Below are 13784 nucleotides of genomic sequence, written 5' to 3'. Positions count from 1 at the left end.
CTCTATGAGAAAATTATTGTTTTACAGTAACTTGAAATTCATAAAATACTTTTAGTATATAACAAACTTTATTTTACACAAAAACATTTTAAAAAGAAAACTAGAGTTCTCATACTTATACACTCGATTTAACCCAATTTGATTTTAACTCAATTCAAGCATTTGTGTTTTAATATATATCTATTTTATCTCAAACTATATAATTAGGCAAAATCTCTACCATCGTTTTTTTTATGTACGTACGTTTATACATTTTTTCATTATTTTAAGCAATATTTTTTTCATACTACATCTAATTTTGATCATATGTGTTTTATATCAGTTGAGTTAGCTCATTTTCTCACACGTTTTAATTGATATTAAAATTTTATTTTCACTTATCTTTAATGAATCTACATATGTAACTCCATCCTAGGAATAAAAAGAAAGTTAGTTGCTTCATGTAGCTTCTCATAAAATTGAAACTAAACAATTCACAATCCTACATCTCTAAGATTGTTTCGGTTTAAATTTCGAAGTAATAATTGTATCGATTTAAACTAGTACTCAATTCTTATATGTATGTGTATAGACTTCTCGAGATGTTAGATCAATAAAATCGACCATTAAAATTTGTGCTAGATAACTTAAAAGTAAAATCATACTATAGATTTGAGAGTCATATATTGTTTAAATTATACGTCTTTTCCAAAAAACAAAAAGATAGAATTATAGATTTCAATTCTATATATATATGTTAAAATAGATAGTTATTAGTTTATAATTTAAATTGATATAACTATAAATAGTATGAATGTAGGGGAACATAAATGATTGGATTCATAGTCAATGGTAGATAAGAATGCATTTGGTTAGTATCAATATGAAAAAAAAATACAAACCGAAAATATTTTAAAGGCTTCAATTGATCTAAATCGACAAATCAATCCACGAAAGAGTTGGTTTGTACTCTTCGTATAACTTTTATTATTCCATAAAAGGAGACAAATTTTAATTAGATTGGCCAAAAGCCAGACAAAAGGAACAACTGTGGTTGGAACTTGGGCTTAAATGAATCTAGGCCCAGCCCGTTGATTGAGATGTGTAGGTCCATAACTTTTTTCAAAACTATAAGATTAGTTTGGTTCTATCATCAAATAATTTCATTTCCAAATATTAAACTAAACAAAATTTAGATTTAACTATGTACAGTGTAACGAATGAATGAATTTTGACCTAACAAAATAAAAGCAAAAATCAAGGTTAAAATAAGGTAAGGAAAATCAAGATAACATAAAATAAAAATTGATAATTAGAAAAATCTAATATTCTAATTCTAAAAATTAACATATTTCAAATCCATTATTATTGTTCATAGGAAGGTGGGGTCTGTTATCCAAAATTTGGCATCATTTTTTCTTACCGTAAAGTACAAAGATTTTTTTAAACATAGCCAAAAAAACAAAAAATATTTACAAAATATGGATTGATTATTATTTATAATTATCTGAAAATATTTTGTTATATTTCTTTAAAATTTGAAGATGGTAATTTTACTCATAAAAAATATAAAACTAACTTTGTTAGTATGTGATAGTATTATAGATTTTTGTGTACGATTTTTTAAAAAATTGATAAATTATTTATAACAAACAAAAAATAGCGTAAATATTTGGTAAAATATTTAATTTTTTCTTACCCTTTTTCATAATTTAAAAATATTTTTAGAAGATTTGTGTTATATTAAAATAATTTCTTTAAAATTTAACGTAATCGTAATTTTTCTAAAATAAAAAAAAGTAACTAAAATTAAAATTGTCATTCCCATTTCCATCAGAAAACGGGAGTGGATGATATTATACGTATGAGTGTGTATATATACACAAATGTAATGGTAAAGTTATTTAATAGACGCTCAATCATCAAAAGGGTGGGTGAGGTTGGTTGCCTTCGTTCGAGAAATTCATTCACTTGATTACAATTTACAAGTAGTTGAATCCAAGTCGGTCGGTCTTCGTTCGCCAAACGCCATCGATCCACGGCTACAATTTCTAGGTAATTTTTCATTCAATTTCAATTTCAATTTTGTAGTCTCTTCAATTTCTTTTCCTTTCTGATCTCCACCAAATTTCTCTGCAGCGCTTCAATTCTCCTTCCCTTAATTTTGAAATAATCCGACATTCAGGGACGATCGTCTTCCTTCCGTTCCGATGGCTGTTGCATCTGAAGAGACCACAAGCATATGCAACCACTGGTATTCTAATTCTCCATGGATCGAAATCTTTTTTCTTTTCCATCTTGTTTGAAGATTTTATCGATTTCTGTTTTTTCTTATGTCTCGCGTTGATTTTTTGTATTTGTTTATAATGGTGCATCAATTGATTTGTTAATCGTGATTATCTGTTGTTTCGGAGTTTTGACTTCTTCCGTCAATTGTGTTCAAGATCAGTTTGTTTTGTGGGATAGAGCTCTTGTATAATTTAGAAACAAATCTGTTGAGGCAGGATCGTTGTTTTGTTTTGTTTTACTTGATTTGGAAAAAATGATTATTAGGTAATATTTGAATTGGCTTGAATTGTTTTTCTTCTTTGTGATGATTTTTGTTTTCTGATGCCCTCTTTGAATGATGAATATTTTCTTTCTTTATTTACAGCGGAAGAGATATTCCGTCATCAAATATCGATCTGCATTCTGTTCATTGCGCGAGGAATCTTGAAAAATGTAAAATATGCGGCGATATGGTTCCTAAAAGACATGCGGAGGAACATTTTTTGAACACACATGCGCCAGTATGATGTTTCTTGGTTTTTGTTGTATTTTATATGCACAAGGATCAAATTATTCATTGATATGTCCATATATTCGGGTTTGATATTGATATTAAAAGTTATAACTATCATTGATACCTTTTATAAATACCATAAAACATAAATAATAAAAAAAAAACGATGGCTATATACTCTAATAACAAGATATCATCTTCAAATCCCAATAGCGTGATATACACTATAATAACAAATGTATAACTTAGTTGGAAGTAAAAAGAACTTAATTCTTGTGCATATAACTTAAAAGCATAACATTGACCTTGGTTATTATGTTTTCTTTATTGTTTAGTTTTAAGTCGTGGCACTACACGGATTTTTGGTTAAGAATTAGTTTTATTACTCTTAATTATTGGAATTTGAAGTACTCATGACCTTATGTTTGGAACAGGTTTCCTGTTCGCTGTGTAGCGAGACCATGGAGCGGGACATTTTAGCAATTCATAAAGGTGAGAATTGCCCCCAAAGGATTGTCACTTGCGAGTTCTGTGAGTTCCCATTGCCAGCAATAGATCTGGCAGAACATCAGGTATGTCAAATAATGAATTTGAAGTTAATCAGAATTTCAAAAGTGATCTCAATATAATGTATTTTTTGGATCAAATATGTAGGAAGTTTGTGGTAACCGGACTGAACTTTGTCCTCTGTGTCGTTGTTATATAAGATTACGAGAACGATATAACCATGAAAACAATTGCAAGGGTATTATACCTGCTGATAACATTGCAGAGTCTTCCAGGTAGATCAACCTCTTGTTATAATATTCAACTTATTTTATACTATTAACTGCTATCTTTCAGAAAGTTAAGATATTAGTGGTAGTTAAGCGGTTATAGGGTACCTCTCTGGCTGTTGATTTATGATACTAAACATGCATGTGTATTATTTAGTGTTTCATATAGATAAAACCTAATTTAGTGGGAATTACTTTTCCTTTAGATTGTGCTTGTTTTTAATGTTTAATACAGATGTCCCATGTTTATGTCTTGTTATTTATTTGATAAAATACTTTTTTGACAAAATTGTGTGTAATCTTCAAAAAGGAAAAAGAAAGTTTTAATCTTCACTTATCATTGATTGATTTTTTTCCCCACAGCTATAGAGGAGTTCCATGGATTGGTTTTACAAAACAACACATGCATATATCCCCATTCCTACCAACAAAATTTAGCCAAACTACAGATGCCGATATATATTTCTGAACAATCTTTACTTTCATTTTTCTAAAGAAAATTTCTACAGTGTCAGACATTATCAATTTTGTTTTCTGTTGTAGTTGTTGTCCAGTTGATGGTCTTCTTCTATTAACCTGAGTTATTTACAATATTCAAGTTCTAAATTTAGAACTTGCATTGTACGCTAAAACACCTCTTTCAACTTTTGTGAACTTGACGGTATTGCATTTTCTCCTCTCATCCTTCTTCCCAATGGAGTTGTTTCCATCCAAATGAAGAAGGGGAGCCATTGTTACAGGCACCATTGTTACAGTAGAAGTTAGGAAAATTTTCGAACTTGCATTGTTCTTTTCTTTCTACTTGTGTGTGGGGGAAGTACTTAGATCTTTTTAGTCGGACATTTTTTTCTTGACAATCGACAAACTTCGTTTATATTTAGGCATCATCATTCATGTTAGTACGATCACATGCTAAAAACGTACTTTATACGATCTATTTCCGTGATCCCGATATTCTATATGTTCACTTTCTTATCTGCTAATAACATGTGCAATCATTCTAAACTTTATCTGAAGGGACGTCGGGGCAGCACCAGAAAGAGACCATCAAGCTAGAGATCGAGGTGCTCGAAGAAGACAGCCACAGGAGTTTTCTACTCGTCGTCTTATATTCACTATTGCAATAACTGGTATTGCCGTTCTATTAGGATCCCTATTTTTCCCGAGGAAGACCGAGAGCAACGGCGTACACTGATTAACGGTAAGGTTACCACATAGTCCTACAGAGTGGAGAATGAATGAATTTGCTCCATGTAAAAAAAAAAGAGAGAAAAAAATCCTTTGTTTAAAACGTAATAACTTCCATTTTTCTGTACCAAGAATATTAGATTACTACTGTAAGGTTATATAGAAACTCATGGGCGGAGAATTTGATTATGGTCTGATGCTCTAAGTATATTTATGTTGGTTGGAAGTACATGTGGGAAGAAGAAGAAGCCAATTTAATTTACAAATTTAATGTTAGCAAACTTTTACTTTGAAACTTATTTTATTTATTTGTTTTTAATTTTTAATATTCAAAAGTGATTAGGTCAGCTTGTGGAGCTAATTTCATGGAACAATTGTTTATACCTAATCTTATGAGACTCACAAAGATGATTGGAAATGACATATTATTCCAAACTTAAGTGAGTTGGTATTATGTGTTTGGTTTGTTTTAGGGTTATTTTTGACCAAGAGGAATAGATAACACTTTAGATTCGTCCATAAAGTACTTCTAAAACGCAATCTTCTGATTTAATTTTCTTTTTGTCTATAAAAATCTTTTACCTTATGCTTTTTGTCAATATATATCTTGCAATTTCAGTTTCTCCAACGCCCAAAAATCTTAATTTTAATCTCTAAAAAGTCATTTTTTAATAAAGAAATGAAAAGTCGAAGTTTGGTTAAATATTAACAATAAGGTGTTTTTGGAAAATTGACAATAGATGTGACAAATTAAAATTGACAATAGATGTGACTAAAATTAAACATTAAAAATTTAAATTCTATAGTATAAAAGTATGGTAGTTGTAATAAACAACACTTATCTATAGTTGAATGATGTAATTATCACTCAAACGTAAGTTTATTAACATGAAAATATGTAATTTATAAGTGATATAGATTATATATTTATTAATATTTTATTATTTAATAGTTATATTTATAAATTTTCTCTAAAAAATTTTCAAAATCGAAATCTATGTACATGGGATAATTGTAATGGATAACCTTTTAAGAAATAATAATGAAGAGTACAGTAACATTTAAAAAAATTACTTGTTACGATAGACTAATATTTATAACATGATCTATCGATGATCGATTTCCATCCTAAATAAAATTTAACAAATTTTATTATATTTACAAATTTGTTAAATGTTGGTGTATATTTAATTATTTTAAATTTAATATATATATACATCATTCATCATACCGACCATCCATATAAAAATCATTGATCGTACCGACCGCGCGCCAGTTCCGTGCTGTATTAAGTTCCAACCTTCGCCGTCGAGCAAAGTAATTCGCGAATCCTAATCGAAACAAAGAATGTGAAAATTCATTCTACAGTTTGATAATCGGAATCCGTTCATATTCTCAGTCGATCGTGTTGTTCATGCTATCAATTAGTTTCTCTTCTCTATCAATGTCCGCCATCATAACAAACTGTTCTTATTCTTTGTCCTTTGGATTTCCATTTTCCTTTTGATCTTCTACTTCTGTTTGCTCCACTGACTTTTCTTATAGAAACTTTGAATGTGAAAGTTTTACAATGTCATCCAGAGCCGTCCGCTTGCAGATACGAGATCATCATGTAAGTTAGATTTTCTATTTTGTTCCGACTCTGTAAAGATATTCCAGACGAAAACTATGTAGAATTGAGTACTGAAGAAAATAATATTGTAATTTCTTTAAGAAATTGTTCATATTATTCTTTTTTGATTCGTGTTATGTACAGGTGGTGGTGGATAATGGTATATTGCAACTAACTTTATCAAAACCTGATGGAATTATCACTGGTGTACGATATAATGGTGTTGACAATCTACTTGAAGTTCTTAATCCTGAATCTAATAGAGGGTATACACTCATCGTCTTTAATTTTTGCTATTTTTAATCCATTTCTATTAAAGAAAAACAAGTTTTCGACCTATGTATTTATTTAGTTTAATAGTTTTCGAAATTGGGTTTGGTTTTGGAAACCATAAGTAGAAGATAAATAACAAACACAAAGGAATTCATTGATTAACGTGGTATTATAACCTAAATTTTAAGCAACAAAATAGTTACTAAATGGACTACGAGCGAGTTTATTTATTTATTTTTTAAAATATTCAGGTACTGGGACCTTGTTTGGAATTCTCCAGGAAGCAAGGGAGTATTTGACGTGTATGCCTTTTCCTTCTTCACTTTTTTAATTAGTTATATGTTAGTTTTGGAATGAAAGGCCAAAATGAGCTTAGTTCGGTAGTAATTGGCAAAATGAGCTTAGTTCGGTAGTAATTGGCATGTGTTTCCTCTCTTGAAGTCGGAGCCTTGACCGTCATCTTTCCATTTTCCAAACAGCTGCTCATTTTCTCTTTTTTTTTTTTTTTTGCATTGGACTGGTTTTATTTATACTTTATGTTGTCATGTAATTTGAGAATCAATTGGCATGCAGGATTAAAGGGTCAAGGTTTAGGGTTATAGTGGAAAATGAGGAACAGGTTGAGCTTTCTTTTGTGAGAATGTGGGATCCCTCCCTTGAGGGCAAGTTTGTTCCTTTGAATATAGACAAAAGGTTTGCCATCAAATTTCCCATCATTGTACTAATTTTTGTTTAATTATTCACTCAATCACTTAATTGATTTTCTCTTCTAGGTTCATAGTACTACGTGGTTCTTCTGGATTTTACTCTTATGCTATTTATGAGCACTTGAAGGATTGGCCTGATTTCGATATTGGTGAAACCAGGATTACCTTTAAACTTAGAAAAGACAAGTGAGCATACTCTATCTTTACGAGTCATTTATGATTTTATCGACACGCATATAATTGTCTCCCTTTTTGTAATTACATTATCACCATCCTTGTTAATGAGGTGCCTTTTGTAGCCTTTATCCTTCACTATGAAATTCTTTTGTGTCCCATTTCATGATGTCAATGAATGGTTGCTGTTTCCAATCATCGTATCAGAGAATGCCCATTTTTTTCTTTATTTCCATCCATACTTGCTCTTGAAATGGCCAGTAATTAGAGGACTTGGTTATCCAGTTTCTCAAGTCTCCCATAGCTTTGATATTTTCAATGTCAATAATCAATCCAATGATTGAATTGATAGGTTTCAGTACATGGCTGTAGCTGACAATAGGCAGAGAGTCATGCCCCTGCCTGATGATCGGTTATCTGGAAGATGCCAAACTTTGGCCTATCCTGAAGCTGTCTTGCTTACTAATCCCAAGAACCCTGCTCTCAAGGGTGAGGTACTCTTGGATTACTATTCTCTCTTCTGGGAATGGACTGGGATTGATCTTGAACCAGCATTTTCAATTGCAACACGGTTTTGATAGGATCCACCTTCATTTGATATGATCCTTTTTTGTTCAGGTGGATGACAAATACCAATACTCGTGTGAAAACAACAACTTAAAGGTTCATGGGTGGATAAGCACCAACCCACCCACCGGGTTTTGGCAGATTACTCCCAGTGATGAATTTCGGTCAGGTGGGCCTCTTAAGCAAAGTCTAACATCACACGTGGGACCTACAACCCTTGCTGTAGGTGATCGAACATTGCTGATCATCATTAGTTCTTTCTTTCGTGTATTTCACATCGAGTTATTATATATTCGGGTGATCTTGTGTGACAAGTAGGATTTCTAGCAAGTCTCATCTTTCTTTCTAACTTGCTCTTGTCAGATATTTCTTAGCACTCATTATGCGGGACAAGATTTGGTGCCAAAATTTAGAGCTGGCGAGCCATGGAAGAAAGTTTTTGGCCCTGTTTTTCTCTATCTTAATTCCACCTCAGTTGGAGATGACCCATTTTGGTTATGGGAGGATGCTAAAATACAGGTTTGATGCATTAAGACTCTCAGTGACTCAACTTTTTTCTTTGTGTGGATGACACTTCGACCTAGAAATACTTATAATCATATGACTATCAGATGATGGCAGAAGTCGATAGTTGGCCATATAGTTTCCCTGCATCAGAGGATTTCCCAAAAAAAGATCAACGGGGCATCGTTAGTGGCAGGCTACTGGTTTTTGATAGGTAAGCATTTCTTATTTGTAAATTCTTGGTAAGAACTGATACAATGATGTGGTTTTTTATCAAATTTCATTTGGCCAATATCTTTCATTATATTTTCGTAAAGAGCTTAAAAGAGGATGTATCTGCTATGTGAAAATTTCATGACTCCTTCCAAGTTTCAGCTGCAAGATGTAGTAAAGATGGTAATCACTTATCAATATTAAAAAATCTGTAGCAGATAATCAAACGTAGAAAAACAGGTTTTCTACAGTAACCAAAATTTGTTGCTTTTGATTCATAATTATTATTTTCTATTTTATTTTTATGATTTCTGCAAAAGTAAAAATGAAGGTTCAGAAAATGTTGTTAAGTTAGAAATCTGGAAATTGAATTCAGGGACCCACATTCCTATATTCGTTAGCCTTAAACGGATTTAGAGATGTTTCTTGCACAAAGAAAAAAAAGGAATATACTGACTTTTCTAAAATTTGAAATGAAAATGATAAACAAGAAACAGCATATTATTAATTGGATTCTCTACTTGTCTTATCTTTTAGTTTAATTTATGTGCTTGGACTTTTGTTTTTAAAATATCTAGATATGTGGATCAAGACTATCTTCCAGCCTGTGGAGCCTTCGTCGGATTGTCTGCACCAGGAGAAGCGGGATCATGGCAGAGAGAATGCAAGGTAACTAACTTTGTTTCCAGAGATTGTCTACTATCGTCTGCCTTGTCAGTGTTTTTCTAAAGCTCGAGGTAGTATGAAGCGCAATAGTCTTCCAGAACTTTAAGACAAGGTGAAAAAAAAAGGCGAGTACATATGAAATGCTCTATATATAAAGGCACGACATGAAGAAGAGAAAAAATAGTTGAAGTGGGAATATGAAAAAAAACCGCAAACACGTGGATTGATATATTAATTAGTAAGAAGGAAAAACCAAAGTTATTATTATATTTTCTAAGATAATGAAAAAGCCAGGCGCCAGACTCCGTCTAGCATCTAGGCACACGCTTGATAGGGCTTTTAAAAACATTGACCTTGGCCTAGTGAAGGTCAAACTTGTAGTTCAAAAATTATTTCAGCATACAGAATTTTCATTACTAGGATACCGTACCTGCAACCTATGGTTTATGATGACTTTTTTTTTCTCTCTCTCTCAGAAATTTCTTTGTTGATATTGATATTCATTGTCTTTTAAATTCAAAAGCAAAGCTATCAAATCTGAAGGGATACAATATTATGCACATGTGTTATATTTCTGGAATTTGAACAATTTTCAGAACTTCCAAATCTTTTTCGTACCTATGAAAGCGTGGTAAAGCAGCAGAAGAATAGATAGACATTGTCTTATCGACTTTTATTAAAAATACAACGTTTGGAGAGGACTGAAGGTTTAGTCTCTCGAATGAACTAGAAATGACTTCTGATTTGTACTTGCAGATTGCCCTTCCTTGTAGATATAATTCCCCAACCTTTAAACAAGTTAAATAACTTCACATTTCTTTTCTGCCTTCAGTATAAGTAACGACTTATAGCAACATACTATCCTGCCCTTCTCTCAGAGACCACCATTGACTCTCGAAGATCTAACCCTCTTTAGTGGCACAAATCCTCCTCGTAGAATTATAAAATGAATAGAGTCTCATGTTTCTATCAAGATGGTATCAAAAAAATTAGAGAAGCTATAATGATATGGTGAAAGGATGAGGATAAAACTAATTTTGTTTGATTCTTTCATCAATTTCATCGAAGTCCTTGAAAAGAAATGGAAAATACTGAATACTTGAGCTTTTAGAACTACATTTTAACTCACATGGAAGCCTTCTAGCTTCATTCGATTATGAGAACTTTTCGTTAATAGTATCTGTAAGGTTAAATCATATGTATCCTTTAAAAGAGTTTATTCTTATTGTCAGGGATATCAATTCTGGACTAGAGCAGATGATGGTGGTTATTTTACCATCAACCACGTACACACCGGTGAGTATAATCTATATGCATGGGTTCCTGGCTTCATTGGAGATTATCGCTGTGATGCCCTCATCAATGTAAGCCAAGGTACAGTTCCCTCTTCCCTGTATTGCATAATAAATTGACTGAAGCCTTCAATTTTTAAGTGCACAGTTACAGAATTCCAAGTTGATATGTAGGATCTTGCATTGAAATGGGTGATCTTGTATATGAACCTCCTAGAGATGGGCCTACGCTTTGGGAAATAGGCATTCCCGATCGTTCTGCATCCGAGTTCTATGTTCCTGATCCTAATCCAATACATATTAATAAACTCTTTGTTGACCATCCTGACAGGTACTCCCTTTCTATAGTTCTAACTTCTATTAATTAAATGAACTTTGACATTATGGTCCGTTTTTACAGTCTGTTTCACACTGTTTCCATATAGAAATTTGAGTTCTTATTCTGAGGATGGGAATGTAAAAGTGTCTGTCGATATCCCTTGTTATAGAATGAAGATGACAGTAAGAATCCCAGCTAGGAAAATATTAGGATTATTAGTATGATAAGTAAGAAAGCATCTTCTAGTAATTAAACAATAATGAAATTTCTTATGTTGAGCGTTTTGATGCTTGGGGGAGGATACTTAACCCTTTAGAATGTGTTGAAAAGCGTTGGTTCTTTATTTCTATCACTTGTAATTGTTTTTCTTATCAACATTAATGTCAGTGGATTTTCCTTGAAGTAGCTATATCACATGATGTTTGCATTGTGATTTCTTGGGTATTTGTGTTCTTTATTAGAATTTTCTGTTTGTGGAAGAAGAATCTTAACATTAACAATGACTTATGTAGATCATGAGTGATTCAAATCCAACTAAAGCTGAACTCTCCAATGTTTAACACTTATACTCTGCAGGTTCCGGCAGTACGGGTTGTGGAACAGATACGCTGAATTATACCCGAATGAGGATTTAGTATATACAGTTGGCACAAGCGACTATAGAAAAGATTGGTTCTTTGCTCATGTCCCTAGGTAACATTTCTTTGGCTCTTCATTGTCACGACCAAGAACAACAATGGCGATTGTTGTCGTCAGACCGAACAAACAATTTCTCCTCTTCATCAATGAATATGGTCGTTATCATTATATGGTCATTAACATGTCTTGTATTTGTCATCAAACTATTCCATTTATTGCAGGAAGACAAACAATTCACATGAAGGAACTACTTGGCAAATCAAATTCAAACTTGATAGAGTGGATCACAAGAGTATGTATACACTACGGGTTGCAATTGCTTCTGCTACTCTTGCTGAATTGCAGGTATTATGCTGTACGATTAGCCATAACTGAAATGCTCGACATTTGAATTTAGTCTCTGTACTTTAACGATTGCATCTATATGGTTTTCGAAATTTTAAAGTTACAAATTTATTCCTTGAACTCTCGAATTCTTTGAAAATTCATAGATTTACTCAACAAAATTGAAAATTAGAGCTTACTAACGTAAAATTCAAATTATATCTAATAGAAAAGTTTATTTTTGTATCTTTTGAATTGGTTAGAGTTCTACTAGGCACAAATTAAAAAAATTTTGAGGTTGTTTTGGGAGTGAGCTCCATGTTCGAGACTCCAAAATATAGCAGTGGTGTTTACTATTGCTTGTAGTTTATAATTATATACAACAATGCTATTTGAAACATCTCTTTAATGTTGTGTTTACTACTTTCTACCCAAACTAAAATAGTTTACACCTCAAACAGAGACTATTATAATTTATAGACTATACTAACCAACTTAACGTCCCAAATGCTCCCTTATACATAAAGGGACCTGTTAAAATTTTAAACCACCTTGAAAGTTGTAAAGATGAGATATACGCAAACTTCAAAGTTAAGGACTAAACTTATAATTTAACCTTAATCTATTTTTCCACTTCTCTCTCTGCTCTCACCCTCTAGGTGCGGGTAAATGATCCGAGATCGAAGCGACCTTTGTTTACGAGCGGGTTGATAGGGAGGGACAATTCAATTGCAAGACATGGAATTCATGGAATTTATTGGGTTTATGGTGTGGGCGTAGCTGGGTGTCATCTTGTTGAAGGAGAAAACACAATCTTCTTGACTCAGCCACGCTGCACCAGCCCTTTTCAGGGTATCATGTATGATTATATCCGTCTTGAAGGTCCTCCAACAAAGTGATTAATTCTTTCTTTACCTAACATTTTATATATTGCACTTCTTTTTTCTCAAAAAGTTAAATTTCCTATTTCGTATTATGTTTGTGTATGAATTACTTGTTTTCGAGAGATATTGTTCCTTTTAACTCTTTATGATCTTTTTTCAGAAGTGATTTTTTAACCTTTGTTTGGTAACAATTTCGTTTTTTATTTTATCCTCGTATGTTTATTTTTACTATAGTTTTGATCGTTTTAAAAAAAACATTTTAGTTGTTTGTGAAACTAAAAAACAAAAACAATTTTCTGTTCTGTGAAAGTAGATAACAATAAATTAATTTAAACGTGGTTGTTTATGTTATTTGCTTAATTTTTAAAAGAAAATAAAAATATAAGATAGATTATTTAATTAAAAATATGAATGATAGTTAACTATATATGAAAATAAATTTGAAATTGTCAAATTATTTTTAGGTAATTCGAAACATATCATTAAATCGTAAGTAAGAGTTGATGATGTGTAAAGCATGTGAGATGTAACTGGTAACCCTTAAATTTATTCTTAATTAAAGGGTCTACCCTACATCAGAATAAGTGGTGCTGTTTTTCCTTCTAAAGTTATGAACTTACAAGTTGCACTTGTGAAAGGCTACATAGAAAGGACCATAATTCTATAGATCGGTTACTATAATTGTTCAATAAAACTAATTACAACCAACTTTCTTTTTCCTTCACAACGGCCAACCAGTTCTTAATGCATTAACACAAGTGAGAAGGATCACATAATGAAGTTGATGGTTAAGGTTTGCATCTAATATTTCATTTACCAACTTTAAAAAAGTTCAATATAATAAGTGTCCAATAATTTTTAAAAAGTTAAATATTAAGTAAACGG

At 31.9% G+C, this 13784-nt stretch overlaps 2 protein-coding genes across 4 annotated transcripts; both read left to right on the top strand.

Moving 5' to 3' along the window:
- The first annotated feature begins 1796 nt into the window (after window positions 1-1796).
- LOC101203543 (XIAP-associated factor 1) lies at window positions 1797-5020 on the top strand. Of its 2 annotated transcripts, none has more exons than XM_004136200.3 (6): window positions 1797-2034; window positions 2119-2233; window positions 2633-2768; window positions 3196-3333; window positions 3416-3543; window positions 4555-5020. In XM_004136200.3, exons 2-6 carry the CDS (start codon window positions 2190-2192, stop codon window positions 4730-4732), a joined length of 624 nt encoding a protein of 207 aa, XP_004136248.1. In that variant the 5' UTR covers window positions 1797-2034; window positions 2119-2189; the 3' UTR covers window positions 4733-5020. The 2 variants fall into 2 exon arrangements, with proteins under 2 accessions (XP_004136248.1, XP_004136249.1); XM_004136201.3 differs by having other exon boundaries at window positions 1886-2034; window positions 2165-2233.
- A 951-nt stretch (window positions 5021-5971) lies between these two features.
- On the top strand, window positions 5972-13090 carry LOC101203947 (probable rhamnogalacturonate lyase B). 2 transcript variants are annotated; one of them, XM_004136202.3, is made up of 15 exons: window positions 5973-6337; window positions 6482-6603; window positions 6862-6912; window positions 7184-7303; window positions 7384-7503; window positions 7844-7985; window positions 8110-8280; window positions 8422-8577; window positions 8670-8776; window positions 9354-9444; window positions 10674-10815; window positions 10908-11064; window positions 11629-11745; window positions 11913-12036; window positions 12675-13090. In XM_004136202.3, exons 1-15 carry the CDS (start codon window positions 6296-6298, stop codon window positions 12912-12914), a joined length of 1902 nt encoding a protein of 633 aa, XP_004136250.1. In that variant the 5' UTR covers window positions 5973-6295; the 3' UTR covers window positions 12915-13090. The 2 variants fall into 2 exon arrangements, with proteins under 2 accessions (XP_031739419.1, XP_004136250.1); XM_031883559.1 differs by lacking the exon at window positions 6862-6912 and having other exon boundaries at window positions 5972-6337.
- The last annotated feature ends 694 nt before the right edge of the window (window positions 13091-13784 follow it).

This window comes from Cucumis sativus, chromosome 3 (genome assembly GCF_000004075.3).
Source record: "Cucumis sativus cultivar 9930 chromosome 3, Cucumber_9930_V3, whole genome shotgun sequence".
NCBI classification, from domain to species: Eukaryota; Viridiplantae; Streptophyta; class Magnoliopsida; order Cucurbitales; family Cucurbitaceae; genus Cucumis; species Cucumis sativus.
Note: the sequence above shows the minus strand (reverse complement) of the source record. Positions and strands in the feature narration are given on the sequence as shown.

Coding starts and splice junctions, on each gene's coding strand:
- LOC101203947 (XM_004136202.3), top strand. CDS start 6,296: ATGTCATCCAGAGCCGTCCGCTTGCAGATACGAGATCATCAT. Junction 6,604..6,861: donor AATCCTGAATCTAATAGAGG/GTATACACTCAT, acceptor TAAAATATTCAG/GTACTGGGACCTTGTTTGGA. Junction 7,504..7,843: donor TTTAAACTTAGAAAAGACAA/GTGAGCATACTC, acceptor TTGAATTGATAG/GTTTCAGTACATGGCTGTAG.
- LOC101203543 (XM_004136200.3), top strand. CDS start 2,190: ATGGCTGTTGCATCTGAAGAGACCACAAGCATATGCAACCACTG. Junction 2,234..2,632: donor ACAAGCATATGCAACCACTG/GTATTCTAATTC, acceptor CTTTATTTACAG/CGGAAGAGATATTCCGTCAT. Junction 3,544..4,554: donor AACATTGCAGAGTCTTCCAG/GTAGATCAACCT, acceptor CTTTATCTGAAG/GGACGTCGGGGCAGCACCAG.